The 18,248-nt window shown below is 42.1% G+C and overlaps 2 protein-coding genes across 2 annotated transcripts in view; both read left to right on the top strand.

The window, feature by feature from the left end:
- The window catches only part of LOC136628740 (zinc finger protein 585A-like), a 406,543-nt gene that overhangs the window by 143,485 nt on the left and 244,810 nt on the right, over positions 1 to 18,248 (top strand). The gene's annotated exons all lie outside the window — the stretch shown is intronic.
- LOC136629120 (zinc finger protein 850-like) overlaps positions 1 to 18,248 on the top strand; it is an 84,045-nt gene that overhangs the window by 10,041 nt on the left and 55,756 nt on the right. Inside the window, exon 3 of the mRNA XM_066605256.1 lies at positions 12,262 to 13,454. Coding sequence (XP_066461353.1) covers positions 12,262 to 13,454 — 1,193 coding nt within the window. The remainder of the gene's footprint in view (positions 1 to 12,261; positions 13,455 to 18,248) is intronic.

The following is an 18,248-nucleotide window of genomic DNA, read 5'->3' as shown; positions in this document are numbered from 1 at the left end:
TTATTGTGTGATTTAGATTTTGTAATAATAGATATAGCAAAAGGTGGGTGATTGAAACGTTTAGAACTTTTTTTTTTTTACAATTAAAAACTTTTTTTTTTTTTTTCCTTTTTACATTACTTTGAAGTCCCCCTGGGGGAATTTAACATGCGATGCTTTGATCGCTCCTGCAGTATGACGTAATGCTATAGCATTACATCATACTGCTTTTTGACAGGCAGTCATTTAAATGGTGAATTGCCGCGATCGGCCGCGTGGCCGATTGCGGCTATTGCCCGCGGGTGTTAGCTGTTATAAACAGCTGAGGCCCACACTGTATGAAGAGAGGTTGCCACGCAACCTCTCTTCATACATACCCCGCCGCTCCATGACGTACTGGTACGTCATGGAGCGGGAAGGGGTTAAAAGGCTAAATTATCACAAAGTTTTTAGGGCTGTTTAATCAGATGTTTTTGACCAACTCCAGAAAGACAGATTGTAAAAAAATTACTTAGTTTTTCAAATAAATATCCTACAGAGTAGAAGTGAGGATAAGTAACTTTAAAGGGCATGTAGGTCACAGGAACTGTGTGAGATGGACATCACCTGAGGCCGTTCTTAAATGGGTGATAAAATCATATGAGATTTGTGTGTTGCGAGACGCAGAAATCTTGCTCATATGTAAACCTCATTCTTTTGAATGGAGGCAAACACGTGGGTGTTTTTTGTTTTTTCTTCCAGCATGTCCTATCTTTGGCTGTGCCCTTGCATCTCCCATTATTTTAAATAGGGTCAGCGACAGCATCGGACCTCGTGCTAGGTGCACGCGTTGCAATGCGAGGTTTCCCCTTTGAAAACAATTGGAGCAACTCTGCGATCGAAGCTTCCTCAGAGTGGAAAAAGACAGTTTTGCTACAAAAATGCATTGCATCCACAGGGAAATTGTATGTTGGAGAGTGCGATATCTCAGCTGGTATCGCACTCACCCATGTGAAGTTGGCCTAATAGCACTGACTCACCAGAGCCTTTATGATTCTCCACTGAGCATTTAGCAGAATAGTGGTGACCGATTCACTTATACATGAACTTCTGAAGATAGAAGCTTAACCACAGAAGGGGAAAACTGTGATCTGTTTTTCCACCACTGTCTTAGTTAAAGGGGTTGTCCCGAGGCAGCAAGTGGGTCTATACACTTCTGTATGGCCATAATAATGCACTTTGTAATATACATTGTGCATTAATTATGAGCCATACAGAAGTTATAAAAAGTTTTTTACTTACCTGCTCCGTTGCTAGCGTCCTCGTCTCCATGGTGCCGACTAATTTTTGGCCTCCGATGGCCAAATTAGCCGCGCTTGCGCAGTCCGGGTCTTCAGCAGTCTTCTATGGAGCCGCTCGTGCCAGAGAGCGGCTCCGTGTAGCTCCGCCCCGTCACGTGCCGATTCCAGCCAATCAGGAGGCTGGAATCGGCAGTGGACCGCACAGAAGAGCTGCGGTCCACGAAGACAGAGGATCCCGGCGGCCATCTTCAGCAGGTGAGTATGAAGACGCCGGACCGCCGGGATTCAGGTAAGCGCTGTGCGGGTGGTTTTTTTAACCCCTGCATCGGGGTTGTCTCGCGCCGAACGGGGGGGGGGTTTAAAAAAAAAAAAACCCGTTTCGGCGCGGGACATCTCCTTTAATAAATGCTATGTGACTTGTATAAGTAATAAATTGGAGCCTGTCCATCTTGCCAGTCTGTGCTTGCTCCTTTTTAGACTTCATCAGCAGAGATATTTGCACGCCCTTCACGCTCAGTCCCAGCGACTTGTTAAATCAGGCAAAATTAATTTCCAGGAGCCTGGGCTGTGTGAAAAAATCCTTCTGCTTTATTTGTCAGTGCTTAAAAATCAGGACCGCAGAGAGAACGTGTTTCGATATTCTAAGAAAAACGAAATGCGTTCACCATGCGGTGCTGATTTTTTGTCTCAGAATATTTTATAAAGTTTTCAATTTTAACACTAAGGTATAGTCTGATATCCCCATGCAGGGGGTTTTATGGAACAAGTATGTAAGAAAAATATACAAATTTTTTGAGAACAGTTTTTTAAGATTGTGAGTTCTCTGCTAAATAGCAAGTTTGAAAGTATTTGAAAATGACACAACAGTTAATAAACAAGATAAACATTTGTGAGTCCACACTGGCTGATCATGTTTGTAAGTTTGTTATGTTTATGAGTTGTCGCTCCCCCCCTCCAACCAGCTCCCCTCTTGCCTGCTATCCCGTATGCTGCAGTGTGTCTTTAATTTCGTTTAAGTATGTATCCCTGTTTTTGAGACTGGTCGGTCTCTCTTCATAAGTTTTTCGCCAAGGCATTTGTTCTCTATGGATTTTTTTTTTTAAATTATTCATCACCTTTGTCTTTAGGCAGTGGGGTTATTCATTCTCTGTGTATCTTCCTTTTATGCACTAAGGGGTCTAGCCAAGCCTGGTATTTCCAGATATTCTGCCCAGGGTCTCCAGGTCTTTAAAAATAGTTCCATGTTATCTTCTCTCATGGCTGTTAATTTCTCGTAGGCATCATTCTTGATACCCTAGCGGTTATTGGCTCTAGAGAGAGAGTGGGTTTCATCCATTGGGATGCAATGTAGATTCTCGTTGCCATACATATCTGCTGGGAAAGTTTATGTTGTTGGTTGTTATAGCCTAAAGGCTTGTCAGCTAGTAGACAGACAGATGCCACCGTGCGGAATACCTTGTCTAGAACCCCAGAGACCAGTCTGGATACTTCTTTCCATAGCCTGGCCACTCGTGGGCAGGTCCACCAGATGTGGGTTATTGTGCCCAGGCTGTTGCAGCCCCTAAAACAGTTCGGGGAAGCCGAAGGGGAATATTTATGTTTTATTGTAGGTACTATATATGATCTGTGTAAGATTTTAATTGACGATTCTGCAAAGGTTACTTGGTGGCTACCTTTTGTGATAGAGGTGCAGCAGTGATGCCAACGTGGTAGTGACAGGGAGATGCCAAGATCTGACTCCCAGCGTAGCATGTAGGGTGTGCTGGATAATATTTTTCTCCAGCAGGCTTCAGGGTATTCTGTAGCTTCCAGATTGTATAATGTGCACACATCATCGACCAGATCAGACACAAGTGCGGGTCTAAGCTGAGTCTGGTCTACAATGTCCAGAGCCTCAGGCTTTATTGAAACACATGATACCTGCCCTTTATGGGCGTTTAACAGATTACATCAGTAACATATATATATTCTTATTCGCTGGGTTATATCGAATTCCCCACCTCCTCTTCCCACACCTCTCTCAAGTCCAGTGTATATAGCAACCTTTGTTCTATCAACATGTGCTCAGTTAAAACAGCTTTGTTCCAGAAGTTGGAGAGTGGGTGAGGGGCTGGATACTTTTGTTCAGTATTGGAATGTAACTTTAACCCTTTAAGAGGCTGCAGCAGAGCTTTATATTAGACCAACATTATACCACACATCTTTCACCATGCGATTGTCCAGCAATTACCATAATGAGATTATGCAGCCATTAGCCTCTATAGAGTTAAAGTCACTACATCTGCGTAATACATCTACTTTATTACAAATCAATAGACATTTTATGCTAACTAATTATCATGTCTATCACAATCCCCCCTTAAAATGTCTATCCTCTAACTCTTCCTGTCAAATTTCCACAGTTCTCTGCGCGTGAGCCTATAACTGGAGCGCGTTGAAGGTTCGATTTAGGGTCTTCAAGGAGGTGTAGGACTTGTCCACTCCTTCTGGGGATGCATCCAGCAAACTTATTGTGGGAGCGGCTTTTCCAGCATCAGTGTCACAGGTCTCTCTGACACAGGGGATAACACCGCAGACTAGAACGGAAAAGATAATCAGTGCACATACAACAGCGACGCCCATCCGAGCCAGGATCCTTTGCCACCGCTCATTCATGGCAAGTACTGGTCCCAAAGGTTAGTTATTTTTAGTTTAGTGTGGTCAGCTTCTTAATGGCAACTGCGTCTTTACCCGTGGGTCACGCGTTGTCTGGGATGTAGGTACAAGTCTCCCCTATCATCTTACAAACACTCCCTTTTTTAGATAAAATCATATCTAAGGCCATTCTATTTTGAAAAGTCATAGTCGAGATAGGTCCTATTGGTCGACTAGTGGCTATAAGGCATCTCTAGTGTAATTTATAAACCGCTGCTAATTATAATAAACATAATTAATCCAGTCAACATTTTATTTACCATAATGATCAGAAAAATGAACTCGAATCCAGCTTTAACTTGGTCTCTAATTTTTAAAACTCGTCAGGTACCCCCCTTGGCTGTCCTATGACGTCAATGTACACGTGTAGATCAAAACTACCACCAGGAGTCTCTCTTCTCGCTCTAGTATAATGTTACAATACTAGTAGTGTGCACAGGTGCACACGGTGTGGAACTCCCTGATCTTCACCCACACCAATGTCCCTCCTGGAGATAGCCCTGAAGGTGGACAGGTCCAGGCCGCCAACACTGGCCTTACACTACCTAGTGACAAGACTGGAAGGAACCACCGTACCTATGCGGAAAACAAGAATAGACCAACATGACAGGATAACCTCAGAACACAGACAAAGTTGGATCGAGATAAAGTAACTATTGGGGGTAACCTCATTGTCCTTAAGGCTGTCTGACAGGATGTGGAGGAGCATAAGGGCTTTACTAAGGCACACTCCCCTGCCCAATTACCTTCCAGGCGGGTCCTCCACCTCATGTCTCCACAAAGCCAGTAAATGTCTCCTAAGGACTGGACCTGATTCTACTTCCATTCCCCTCCTATCGTACTGTAGGAGGAGCAATACCCGTTAGTGAGTTCCCCAAAAATCTCCCTCCACCCTGCCCATTTGCCTGGCAGGTGTAGTTTCCAGGGTAGTCAGTAATACTCTCTCCGGTGCAAAACACTTAGGTAGTTATAGAGTATTCCTTCTTCCACTTCTCACAAGCAGTGAAATTAGCGGAAATGTTTGTGAAGAGACTAAGAAACCACTCTTCAGCATCTACAGGGAGATTTAGGGGGACCATCCCCGAGTGTGGTCGGGCACTACCGCACACGCAACAGTTAGACTTGTTGCTCCAGTTAGCATTGTACCTCATCAACTCCAACCAGAGATTCTGGTCAGAGTAACCAGTCGCTACTGTCAAGGGGTCCTCAAAGGTAGGGTCGGCTATGATCATCATGTTCGTCAAGGTCTTTATCTTACGGCGGAGGGGGTTAATTATGGGCATGGGATTAAGTGAAGGCTTCCATTTGGGTGCATCTACCATATCCCTTATTTTAAACTTCCCTAAGGGATCTGTCCTCCCGTACCGGTATGTCCCCAAACTGTAAGTCCCCCCGGGCTTGGATTTCCCATGGTTAGTGTAAAAAACGTATTAAAACCAAGCAACATACTAAGTTCAGCCTTCCAATACCTGCTGTCCTTATTATTCTTGAGACCAATTAGGGATTTCTCGCTCTTATCTTTCTTATTTAAGGCACTTCGCAGTTTATATGACTAGTCTGTTCCTGCGTTCCATCCCACTAATCCCCAATAACGGCAGTCTTCTCCCCAGACATTATCAGTGGCGCAAACATATTGTATTCCCCGGGTATATAAGTCATATAACCAGCTGGACTGAGCTAAATCTGGCCTGCTGTGGGATTTTACGCCTAGACTCGGGACCACAGTACAATAGTCAAAGGAATATGCGGCCACTTGAGTGTTGGACGAGTTATACCAGAAGGTAACCATACCCTCATATTCTTCCGACTAAGGATTCCAGTTGCCACCCTCCTCTCTCACTGGCCCTAACCAGAGTAATGTCCTCGGCACAACTAAGACTGGTCTCCCGGATCTGAAGCTTTCTTACAGTATGAAGCGTGGATCCATGTAAGTCTTTCGGCTAGTTTCACAGCTGTGGCAGTAGTCAGAAGCACCTGGTAGGGACCATCAAATCGGGGCTCAAGAGGGTGCTTCCTGAGGAACTTCTTGACACACACCCAATCCCCAGGCTGCAAGATATGTGTCCCAGTGTCTGCCTCTGAGTCTGGAAGAGAATACCTGTGCATAGGCTTTGGTTAGTGCTTTAACAACGAAAATCACATACTTAGTCAACACATCAGATTGTAATTGTAACTACCGAGGATAGTAGCAACCTAGCCTTGGGGCTAGCCCAAACAATCTCGTAGGGAGATAATGCATGATCCCCCCTTGGTTCATATCTAACACTGAATAGAGCTATTGAATGACAGTCTTTTCAAAGTAGCCCCATCTTCGGCGTCATTTTAAGTATCTTGCTTTTTAGCGTGCCACGAAGTCTCTCCACCTTTCCACTACTCTAGGGGTGGTAGAGTATGTAAAAGGCCTGGGATACACCCAGAGCAGACATGACATGTTACATTCACCTGCGAAGTTTGTACCTCTGTCTGACTCTGAATCACCTCTGGTACCCCATATTCACAGTCTACTTCGTTCATGAGCTTCTTTGTGGTTACCTACTTGTTTGCCTTGGTAACAGGGTCGGCCTCCAACCTGCAAAGACATCATCATCATCAACAAGCACATATTCATACTTCCCAACAAGTGGGAGCTGAATGTATTCAATTTGCAATCCCTGAAATGGGTAGAGTGGTCCCGGCAAGTGTGATGTGGCAAATTTACTTCTGCCCTGTCTCACCTATGGCATAGATCATGCTAAACTGGACAAATGATGCAGCAGCTACAAAGAACCCAGAAGTCGCCCGTCCTCTTTCAAGCGTTGACGTCATTGCTGCTTTACTAGGTGGGTCTTTCCCTGGGGCATCGTGGGATACAGGAACTTTGGTAGGCAAGTACTGTTGACTGTTCACCATACACGGTCCTGTTTCTGCTGCTCCCATATTAGTCCATTTATCCTTTCCTTCCTTGCTGGCTTGTAACTGTAAAGTCTTTAGCATATCAAAGTCCAAATGTTGTCAATGTCCAAAGTTTTTGCCACTGACTCATGCTGTCAGTATCTTTATTCCTTCTTCCACGGCTTGAGGGCCGCTACCTTTGCTGTGCTGTCGGCGAGGGTATCGTCTCTCGCTTCTCCAGTGTAGGAATCGGTACGAACTCTCAACTTTGTCAGGTAGAAGTAGGGCCTCCATGAGACTCTGCACCGCTGCACCATTCTCAATTGGTTGTCCTGCTTAGGTAAAAAACTGTCTGGCCTTCCATATTGGGCCATAATCATGAGCTATGCCAAATGCATACCAGGAGTCAGTGTAAATGGTTGCCGTCATACCTTTCGCCACTCTACTCGCCTCAGTGAGGGCCTTCAGTTCCGCTCCTTGTGCTGAGACATGCGGAGGCAGAGCTTCTGCTTCTAGGACATCTTGTTGTGTGACCACTGCATATCCGATGTGGAGTCATCAATCCTCACCCTGGTACCATCTGCAAAAAGCTCAGCATATGCATTGTCAACAGAGGTTCCGGTAACTGTTTGCATACCTGCCGTTTCTTACTGTATTAGTACTAAATAATCATGTTGATGTTCTATTTCACATGGATCAGAATCTTGTAGCACAAAATCATTTATTTCCTTTTTATTTTATTTCATTTTTTTTTTTTTTTTTTAAACCCAATAGCTGATCTACTACACCTAGATCATCTATGACCCAGATCACCTATGCCTCCCCCCTTTTGAACCGGAATACTCAATGGAAAAAAGAGTAATTGCATTCAAACTAGTACAACGTTGAAAAAGGAAACCAAGAGGCACAAAAACAAACACTTTGTAGGTCAAGGTGACATTGTATGCAGCAAAGTCTGAGCGAAAATATCCTTTAGATTTTTTTTTATTTTAAATTTTTTTTCAGGTCGCAGTTAGCATTTCTAACACAAGGTGGCGCAACACAAGCAAAATTTACAGTCACCCAGTGTAATAGTATTTCAGGGAACTTCAATGTTTAACTTTCACTCTCCTGTTGGAATATAATTATAGCTTCAGTGCAGACTGACACTAGAATATACAAAAGACTTAAGGAAAAAAACTAGAGAATACGGATGAATTGACATCCTTCTCTGAGCAATTCAGTCCCTCTCTCTCACATAAAAACCAAAATTACTTCATCAAATTGCGTGAAAAAGTTTGCTGGGTGACTATAGGGAAATTATTCCATCTGTAGGAGCCTTCCTTAACATCATCTGTCTGAACATCCAATGGAGAAGCAGGCAGTGGAAAACAGAGCCCCTGGGAACACACCATGAGAGGGCGTCCCCTGCTCATGGGTCCCTGACCTCTGTCCCGCATGCATCAACTCCAATCTTCCATACACTATAAACCAGCTTAGTCATCTACTATGTCCTAAGCTGCATCTTCACAAAGAACAAAGGTTTGTTTCCCTGAACTTATCACACATCCAAGGTGGCCACATTTTGGAGTGCAACAAAGTCTGGTCAAACAAGACCTTACTTCAGACAAGCATGATGTTAGCACTGGATACAGTGGCATTGGGGAATGCGGACCTCCCAAGTGCTGCAAGATGGCCGCCAGAGGCAGAAAGGGGCGGGTACAAATCTCCCAGGTGAGGCAAGATGGCTTCTGGAGGAGGAAGGGGCGGGGCTTAGTCCTGTCCCTGATTGGAATGGCCGGAAGTAACATCACACACCCTGAAAGTGAGCACATGGGGGGAAGTAATTTCAGGGTGGGGGCAGGGCTCACCACACTTGCTGAGTCACAGGATGTGGGGGTTTTAAAACATTGCAAGTGCGGCCGCCATTATAGGGATGGGCTATAGTCAACACAAAGGCATTATATTGTTCATGATACAGGCAATACACATCCCCCACTACACTCTCTCCTCGTCAATCCTTTTCCTACATTACACCACCTCCTAGCAATCTAAAACACCTTTCCTGTCTGCTGGGCTTCCTGCTCATCTTCTGAAAACTTTCTGCAGTTTGTCTTACAATATTCCTTTCTTTCTTTCAACAACTCTCCTGATCCTTTGTACAACGTTTCTACAGGTTTTGCATATTCCAAAACATTCTGCACTGATTCTGTATTCTATTCTGCCTGCTTATTCTGTCCTATTTGAAATTTCTGGACACAGTAAAACTCCTTTACCAAATTCCACCCATCTCTTCTTATATCCCTCGCAAATCACAATGCACATTAACACTATAAACACAAGACAAAGGGAACAGACGGGTTACCTGGGAAATGCTTCCAGTGGCTTAACTTCAGCCCACTCTTATCAGTAACCCTTCCCCCCAGTAACTAACACTGCACATTCTTTAAACAAGACTTTTGACTATACACAAAGACTGCCGATTATATTCAGTAACAGAGACCTCTGGAGTTTCGAGCCGACACACAACATGGCGGCTATAATCCAGCGTATACCTTTTCACATATGAAAACATAACACGCTCAATCATACAGGTAAATACGCCTATTTTAAACCCTGCGTATCCCTCCTTACGTATGAGAGCACATAACACGCTCGATCATACTTGTGGATACGCGTATTTTAAAACTACCTGACCTCACACTATTACCTAGGAGTGTGCGCCCTCAAAGCGTATAGGAACACAGACTATGTCCTGCTATACACTCAAGACCGCCTGTCTACGCACATTAACCCTCACAGAATTTGTCTCTTGATTTTGTATACACAATCTTTAACCATCTCAGACACAGAATACTCCTAGGCAAGTTACAAGGTGTTTTTTTTTTTTCCAGAGTAGAAAGAACTACATTACCTGCCTTTCATTGATTTATCACTCTGGATTAGATATGGGCAGATTAACAGTTAGAAATCAGCTCACATCGGTAGATTAACATAAAGCAATCTTACCGTGTTCTGTAGATTTTTGGGCCCCTGAGTTCTGCGTGTTATCTGCCGATCTCTGTATTTTTCCAGAATGAAAAAAAATCAAAAATCTCTACTCGGCCCACCCAGGGACGCCAATTTGTGCTGGATAATATTTTTCTCCAGCAGGCTTCAGGGTATTCTGTAGCTTCCAAATTGTATAGTGTGCACACATCATCGACCAGATCAGACACAAGTGCGGGTCTAAGCTGAGTCTGGTCTACAATGTCCAGAGCCTCGGGCTTTATTGAAACACATGATACCTGCCCTTTATGGGCATTTAACAGATTACATCAGTAACATATATATATATTCATATTCACTGGGTTATATAGAATTCCCCGCCTCCCCTTCCCACACCTCTCTCAAGTCCAGTGTATATAGCAGCCTTTGTTCTATCAACATGTGCTCAGTTAAAACAGCTTTGTTCCAGAAGTTGGAGAGTGGGTGAGGGGCTGGATACTTTTGTTCAGTATTGGAATGTAACTTTAACCCTTTAAGAGGCTGCAGCAGAGCTTTATATTAGACCAACATTATACCACACATCTTTCACCATGCCATTGTCCAGCAATTACCATAATGAGATTATGCAGCCATTAGCCTCTATAGAGTTAAAGTCACTACATCTGCGTAATACATCTACTTTATTACAAATCAAAGACATTTTACGCTAACTAATTATCATGTCTATCACAATGGTAGTTTAGTTTCTCTAATGGGCTTGTTCATGTTAGAGTAAAGTAGAGATATTAGGCCTGGTTGGAGTGGGGCCCATAGGCATGTTCCTTCGAATGGCGTGGGGGATCTGTGGGATCTATCAGGGAGCGGAGGAAATTATAGATTTGTTTCAGTGATCTGGGATTTTATGTTTTCAATCAATTGTTGAGGGGAAAGAAGTTTACCCCAAGACATAAACTGGTGGATTGACGTGAGGTGGTTAGTTTTCCACCATTGGTAGTTTTCTTCTCGCAGACATAAAGGAAAGGCTTGATTGGGGATGACTGGTAGTAGCGGGGAAGTTTTCGAAATCGGGGCGTACTTAAATCTATTTCTCCTCCATATTAGGAACTGGTGGTAGGTTAATGGGGCCAGCTGACGTATATTTGTGGCTTTCCACTTTCTGTCCCAGAAGATATTCTTTAGTGTTACTAGGGCCAGGAGGGCGGTTTCTATATCTACCCATAGAGGTCTTTTATTCCCTGCGGAAATGGAGGGAATTTGTGCTAGTTGGGCTGCTGTGTAGTATTTTTTTAAATTGGGCACGGATAGGCCTCAGAGTCTCTTATGGTAATGCATTATTTTTTGCTTTATTCTGGGTTTTTTGTTTTTCCAGATGAAGTGTGAGATGGAGTTTTGCATCTCTTGAAGATCTCTTGTGGGGATTTCTATCGGGAGACATCTGAATGGGTAAAGTAGGTGGGGCAGTATGTGTCCTATCCATGAGATGGCATGCTGTATCCAGTTTTTCAGATCGGCTTTTAATGAGGCGAATAAAGGTGGATAGTTCCATTTGTATAGATTGTCTAAATTTTGGGTGAGTTTGATGCCTAGGTATGTGATGTAGTGTGGGCAAGCTTTGAATCCGAAATTTAATTCTATCAATTTCTGGGCGTGGGCAGGTATATTGTGAAAAAGGGCTTCTGTTTTTTCCATATTGACTACCAATCCCGATACCTCCGCAAAAGAGTCCAGGGTTTTTATTAGATTGGGTAAAGAGGCAAGTGGTCTCGTTAGGGTGAGGAGGATGTCATCTGCGAAAAGGCTGACCTTGTATTCTTTATTTTTTACTATCCGACCTGATATGTTCGGGTTATTTCTAATGAGCTGAGCAAGGGGCTCCATCGCCAGGGCGAATAGAGCTGGGGACAGGGGGCAGCCTTGCCGAGTTCCTCTCTGTACCGATATTTTGTTTTCTATCTATGTTGGGAGTTTTAGGTCTGCTGAGGAGGTTGAGTATAGTGTACGCAAGACTGTGATAAAGTTGCCGTGGATGCCTACCTTACCCAGTACTTGAAATAGGTAATCCCACGAGAGGCTGTCAAAGGCCTTCTCAATATCTAGGGCCAGGGTTAGCAGTGGAGTTTTGTGCGAGTTAGCAGTGTGTATAAGATTTAGGACTTTCCTAATGTTGTCTGGGGCTTGTCGGGAAGGGATGAAACCTACTTGATCCTTGTGTGTCAAGGACGGGAGGTAATTGTTTAGTCGTTTTGCTAGGATGCTGGTCAGGATCTTATGCGGTACTGATTTTTAAGCACTAACTAACAAAAAAAAAAGTAGAAGGATTTTTTTCACATAGCCCAGGCTCCGGGAAATTTATTTTGCCTATGTGACTTGTAATTTGTATTGAAATGTTTGTATAGAAATTTTTAACCTTAATATTGATACAGATATTTTTATTTCAATAAAAAAGTAAAGTCTGCTCTATTGTTGGCAGATGATGATATCGGGAGCTCAGAAGAACGTCTAATATCTGCAGATTGTAAAGCAGAGGACTGTGGTATCACACAAGATACATGTGAAGAACCTGCTATTGTCCCAGATATTCCCTCATCCCTCCACAGTAAAGATCTATTATCTGATCTTTCGAAATTTAATAAGCAAAAGAAAAGTCACAAAAAGGGAGAACCTCAAAGAACTCATACAGGCAGGAAGACCTTTCCTTGTTCAGAATGTGAGCAATGTTTTACAAAGAAATCACAACTTGTCCGACATCAGAGGATTCACACAGGAGAGAAACCATTTTCATGTTCAGAATGTGGGAAATGTTTTAGACTTAAATTACAACTTGTCAGACATTGGAAAACTCACACAGGAGAGAGGCCATTTTCATGTTCCGAATGTAGGAAATGTTTTAGACTGAAATCGCAACTTTTCATACATCAGAGTATTCACACAGGAGAGAAGCCATTTTTATGTTCAGAATGTGAGAAATGTTTTAGACTGAAATCGCAACTTATCCTACATCAGGGGACTCACACAGGAGAGAAGCTATTTTCATGTTCAGAATGTGAGAAAGCTTTTAGACGGAAATCACATCTTGTAATACATAAGAGAAGTCACACAGGAGAGAAGCCATTTTCATGTTCAGAATGTGGGAAATGTTTTAGACAGGGATCCCAACTTGTCAGACATCAGATGATTCACACAGGAGAGAAACAATTTTCATGTTCAGAATGTGGGAAAGGTTTTAGACTGAAATTACAACTTGTCAGACATTGGAAAACTCACACAGGAGAAAAGCCATTTTCATGTTCAGAATGTGGGAAATGTTTTAGAGACAAGTCAGATCTTGTCAGACATCAGAGGATTCACACAGGAGAGAAGCCATTTTCATGTTCAGAATGTGGGAAATGTTTTAGAGACAAATCAGAACTTGTCCTTCATCAGAGGATTCACACAGGAGAGAAGCTATTTTCATGTATGGAATGTGGGAAATCTTTTACCTACAAATCAGATCTTCTTAAACATCAGAGAACTCACACAGGAGAGAAGCCATTTTCATGTTCAGAATGTGGGAAATCTTTTAGCCGCAAAACAAATTTTCTTAATCATCAAAGATGTCACACAGGAGAGAAACCATATTCATGTTTAGAATGTGGAAAATGCTTTTCTATTAGTTCAAGTTTTGTCCGACATCAGAGAAATCACACAGGATAAGGCCATTTTCATGTTCAGAATGTGGGAAATGTTTTATACAGAGATCCCAACTTGTCAGACATGAGAGGATTCACACAGGAGAGAAGCTATTTTCATGTTCTGAATGTGGGAAATCTTTTAGCCGCAAATCAGATTTTCTTAAACATCAAACAACTCACACAGGGAAGTAGTGATGTTGTTTGGAACGGTTTTTAATGTAAAGGGCACAACACCAAAAAACAGTTAGTCAAAGAACTTTATATGTGATACGAAAGAAAAAAATACTGTAGAGCATTGTGGGAAAAATTTTAAAAGCTATCGAGTCAGGTTTTTGGAGTTAAAAGTTGCAAATTTTGTCACATGTTTATGCACAAAAAACTATGTCTTTTTCTCATCTTACACAATGCTTTCCGGTTTTCTAAAAAATTGTGTGGGGTTAACGAGATTGGACATGGTTCTTGCGGCCTGACAGATTTACTATAATTTACACCAAAAACTGGCATACATTGCAACATAAATATGCACCATCAAGTGCGAATTTGATTTTCTTTGGATTGCTAAAAGACGTTAAATTTTTAATTTTATTTCTATTTTAAGACTTAAATTTTCTTCTTTTAGTTTTATTTCATCATCCTTTTTGAAGACCCAAAATGTGTTTTTATTCTTTTGTTATGCTTACAGATGGGCTTGTTTTTTGCGGGAGTAGATGTATTTATAATGGCGCCACTTTAGGTTAAACAATGTTGTTTAATTTTTGTGTGTGTGTATATGTGTGTATGTGTATGTGTGTGTATGTGTATATATATATATATATATATATATATATATATATATATATATATATATATATATATATAAAACACTGAAGTTCTGTAATTTTTTTTAATTACTTTATGACATTCATTGCAGAGCATAGGTGACATGTTAGTCATATTGATCCATAGAATATATTTGATACCAAATGTAGACATATTTTTTATGTTACCTTTGCGCACTTTTAAAGAAATACAATTGAATTTGCATTGCTGCATCCAAGACCAATAAGATTTGTTTTTTCCATCAATAGAGCTGTTTGAAGTCTTGGTTATTTGTTGGATGAGTTGTCATTTCCATTGGTATTAGGTGGTAGATTTGACTTTTTAATCTTTTTATTATGTTTTTTTCAAAGGAAGATGACCAAACAGTAATTCTGTAAATTTTTTCATTCTTATCTTTACAGCATTCACCGTTGGTATAAGTATTATGTTTTGTGTTTTTTTGGGGTCAATAAGTTTACAGCAGTAGCAAATTTTCATTACATTTTCAAAATAAAATCACTTTACAAAAAATTGTATTTGCATCAAAAGATTCCACAATTTGCAAGATGTATATTTGTCATGGTCCAACCGGGCCATGCCATAGCGGTTGTGATGCGGAGGCATACTGGTGGCACAGTTTCAGTCCAAGCCACATTATGTTGATGCTATACAAAAATGGCACCAGTGTTATCAAAGAACAGATTCTATTATCTCCATTCTGAGATAACATCTGTTCAACTCTAGGTATCGTCAGTTAGTTCATAACCTGACGTAACACCAAAGTTCACAAAGAAAAAGAACTATCACCTTCCAGAGATTACCTCTGTTCTGCTTATGATTTTTGTCCATTACATCGCCTTGCTTGTGATTTTTTTTTTTTTATATATAACTAATACATAGCCCAATGCGTTTCGCCCTGGAGTAGGCTTGTCAGGGGCTGAGATGTTCTCCAAGGATGCACACACAAATTTTTAAAGTTTGACAATCATTCGTGTCATTAATTCGTGTTGCAGAAGGTGGCTGAGATATTGCAATTGAACTGTAGTATACTCTGCTGGAGGTCTGACCGCGTGTGGTAACAATGTCACGCTCTCTGATAATGGTGTAGGACAATAATTATTTCTCAATTGACCTGTTATCACAAGATGGAAATCTACCTGTCTCTTTCCCAGAGTTCCACTACAGAGAGGTTTCTCTTAAATCTAATTCCTCATTGATGTTTATTAATTAAATTGATTTTTATTAACTAAATAACAAACAGGCAGCATGTCAGTCCTGATGGTGTTCCTTTGTGAACTTTGGTGTTACGCCAGGTTATGAACTGACTAACTGAACTGACGATACCTAGAACGTGTCCTTCATCAGAGAATTCACACATTTTCATGTTCAGAACGTGGGAAATCTTTTACCCGTAAAACAGATTTTCTTAATCATCAAAGATGTCACACTTTGGTAACACTGGTGGCATTTTTGTAATAGCATTGATACAGTGATCTCCTCAATTATTGAATTAGAGGGGATTACTAAAATTGACCTAATAGTTCGTAACACACACATATATAATATTTATTTTTCCCTATTTGGGACGAAGTAACACAAGCTTATAATAGGTGGATATTGTAGCTATATTTGTTTGTTTGTTTGTTCATAGATAGATTTTAAAGTATTTAATAAGTTATATTTTATAAATTATTAGTGTGCTGGTCCAATCAGTGAACTGCTGGTTTAAATTTTTGGACTTAGTCTGCCCCTGTTACACAAGCCACATTATGACACTATTTGGGTCAAATGTCTGGAGGGATGTATCTCTTCAGGAGCGAATTGTGGAAAACAGTATGGATTCTCCACGTGTCCGGCAGTGCCAGCTCGTACGCCATAGGATCAATTAAAGGTCCCACAAATCGGGGAGCCAGCTTCAAAGAAGGCACTTTTAACTTCAGATTCTTGGAAGACAAGTATACCAACTTGCCCACAGAAAAAGGTTCAGAAATGGTACGTGTACCTCTGCTACGCCTTAGCACCGCACCCCTGGACTACTCCAAGTTGCCACGCACCTTCTCCCACACCTCACGCAGATTCTGAACCCGACTGTCTGCAGAAGGATTGTTATAGGAAGACAGGAAAGACACCACAAAACTGGGATTAAAACCAAAATTACAGAAACACCAGACGCCTAATGTGTATGGCTATTGATAGGAAATTCGGCCAATGCTAAGTTATTGACCCAGAGACTCTGACAATCACTCACGGACATTCTGAGGTACTGAACCAGTTTCTGGTTCATACGTTCCTTCTGCCCATTAGACTCCAGGTGGAAGGCAGTGGAAAACGAGAACCCGATACCGCTACTCTTACAAAAGGCCCTCCAAAACCGGGAAACAAATTGGACTCCCCGGTCAGACTATGGGAACCCCACGAAGATGCATAATCTCCTTGATAAATATGGTGGCTAACTCAGGGGCAGACGGAAGCTTCTTTAGAGCAGTGAAAATGTGCCATCTTGGAAAATCTGTCAACGACCCTCAAGATGACCGAGCACACCTGGGACTCAGGTAAGTCGGTAATAAAATCCATCAACAGATGGATCCATGGTCTCTCTGGAACTGGAAGAGGAAGAAGCGGTACTTCAGACCATCTCCGTACCCTTTTCTCTCGGGCACAAATAGGACTTGACAAATGCCTTGACGTCCCGAGACATTTGTGGCCACCAATACAAACAGTCTTTGGGAACAGACTGCTGAACCACAGGAGTAAAGCAGAGGTGTCAGATGTAAGGGCATTTACCACCGCGCCCGGGCCCAGAATACTCTCCAGCTCAGGCTCCTCTACTTCAAGGACCCGACGCTGCGTGAAAAAAGCATCAGCTTTGACATACTTGGACCCAGGCACATATGTGACAACAAAATTGAAGTGCAAAAAAAAAACAATGCCCATCTTGCCTGACGAGCGTTCAAGCACTCGGCAGACTCCAGATAAACTAAATTCTTATGGTCCATGAGGACCGTAATAGTATGACGAGCGCCCTCTAAGAAATGTCTCCATTTATCAAATGCCCATTTTATGGCCAGTAATTCCCTGTTGCCAATATCATAGTTGCGTTTTGCTTGATTAAGCCTCCTAGAAAAAAACGCACAGGGTTGGAGACCAGGTCGGACGGGAGATTCCTGCGAGAGGACTGCCCCCACGCCATATTCTGAGGCATCCACTTCAATGATGAACGGGCAATCTAGATCCGGCTAAGCCCAAACTGGTGCTGTGGAGAAAGCCCTCTTGAGAAATGTAAAGGCCTTCACAGCCTCCTCGACCACGAATCAACCCTAGCCCTCTTCTTCGTCAGATTGGTCAAGGGTTTGACCACCACCGAAAAGTTCTTAATAAATTTCCCATAAAAGTTTGCGAACTCCAAAAAGTGTTGTAATGCCTTTAAGTTGACGGATTGCATCCATTCGGTGATGGCCTTGACCTTGTCTGGGTCCATCCGGATGGCTGATGAAGAAATGACATCCAAGAAAAGCAATCTCCTGTACCCCGAAAAGGCATTCCTCCAACTTAGCATACAAATAATGGGCTCGATAGTGGGAAACAACTGACCGTAAATGCTTGATATGGCTCTCTCAATCAGAAGAGAATACCAGAATGTCATCCAAATATACTACCATGAACATGCCCAGAATGTCATGGAAAATGGCGTTGATAAAACCTTGAAAAAGAGCTTGCGCGTTACATAACCCGAATGGCATGACTTGACATTCAAAATGCCCCAAAGGAGTATTAAACGTCGTTTTTCCCTCTCTGATACAAATGAGATTATAGGCTCCCCGAAGATTAAGCTTGGAGAACCAACGGGCTCCTATAACCTAGTTGAGGATGTCAGGAATCAAGAGCAACAACTAATGATTCTTTACGGTTATCCTCTTCAAAGATCTATAATCAACACAGGGCCAAAAGCCACTATCCTTCTCGACGAAAAATAATCCTGCCCCTGCGC

This window comes from Eleutherodactylus coqui, chromosome 5 (assembly GCF_035609145.1).
Source record: "Eleutherodactylus coqui strain aEleCoq1 chromosome 5, aEleCoq1.hap1, whole genome shotgun sequence".
Lineage (NCBI taxonomy): Eukaryota > Metazoa > Chordata > Amphibia > Anura > Eleutherodactylidae > Eleutherodactylus > Eleutherodactylus coqui.
Note: the sequence above shows the minus strand (reverse complement) of the source record. Positions and strands in the feature narration are given on the sequence as shown.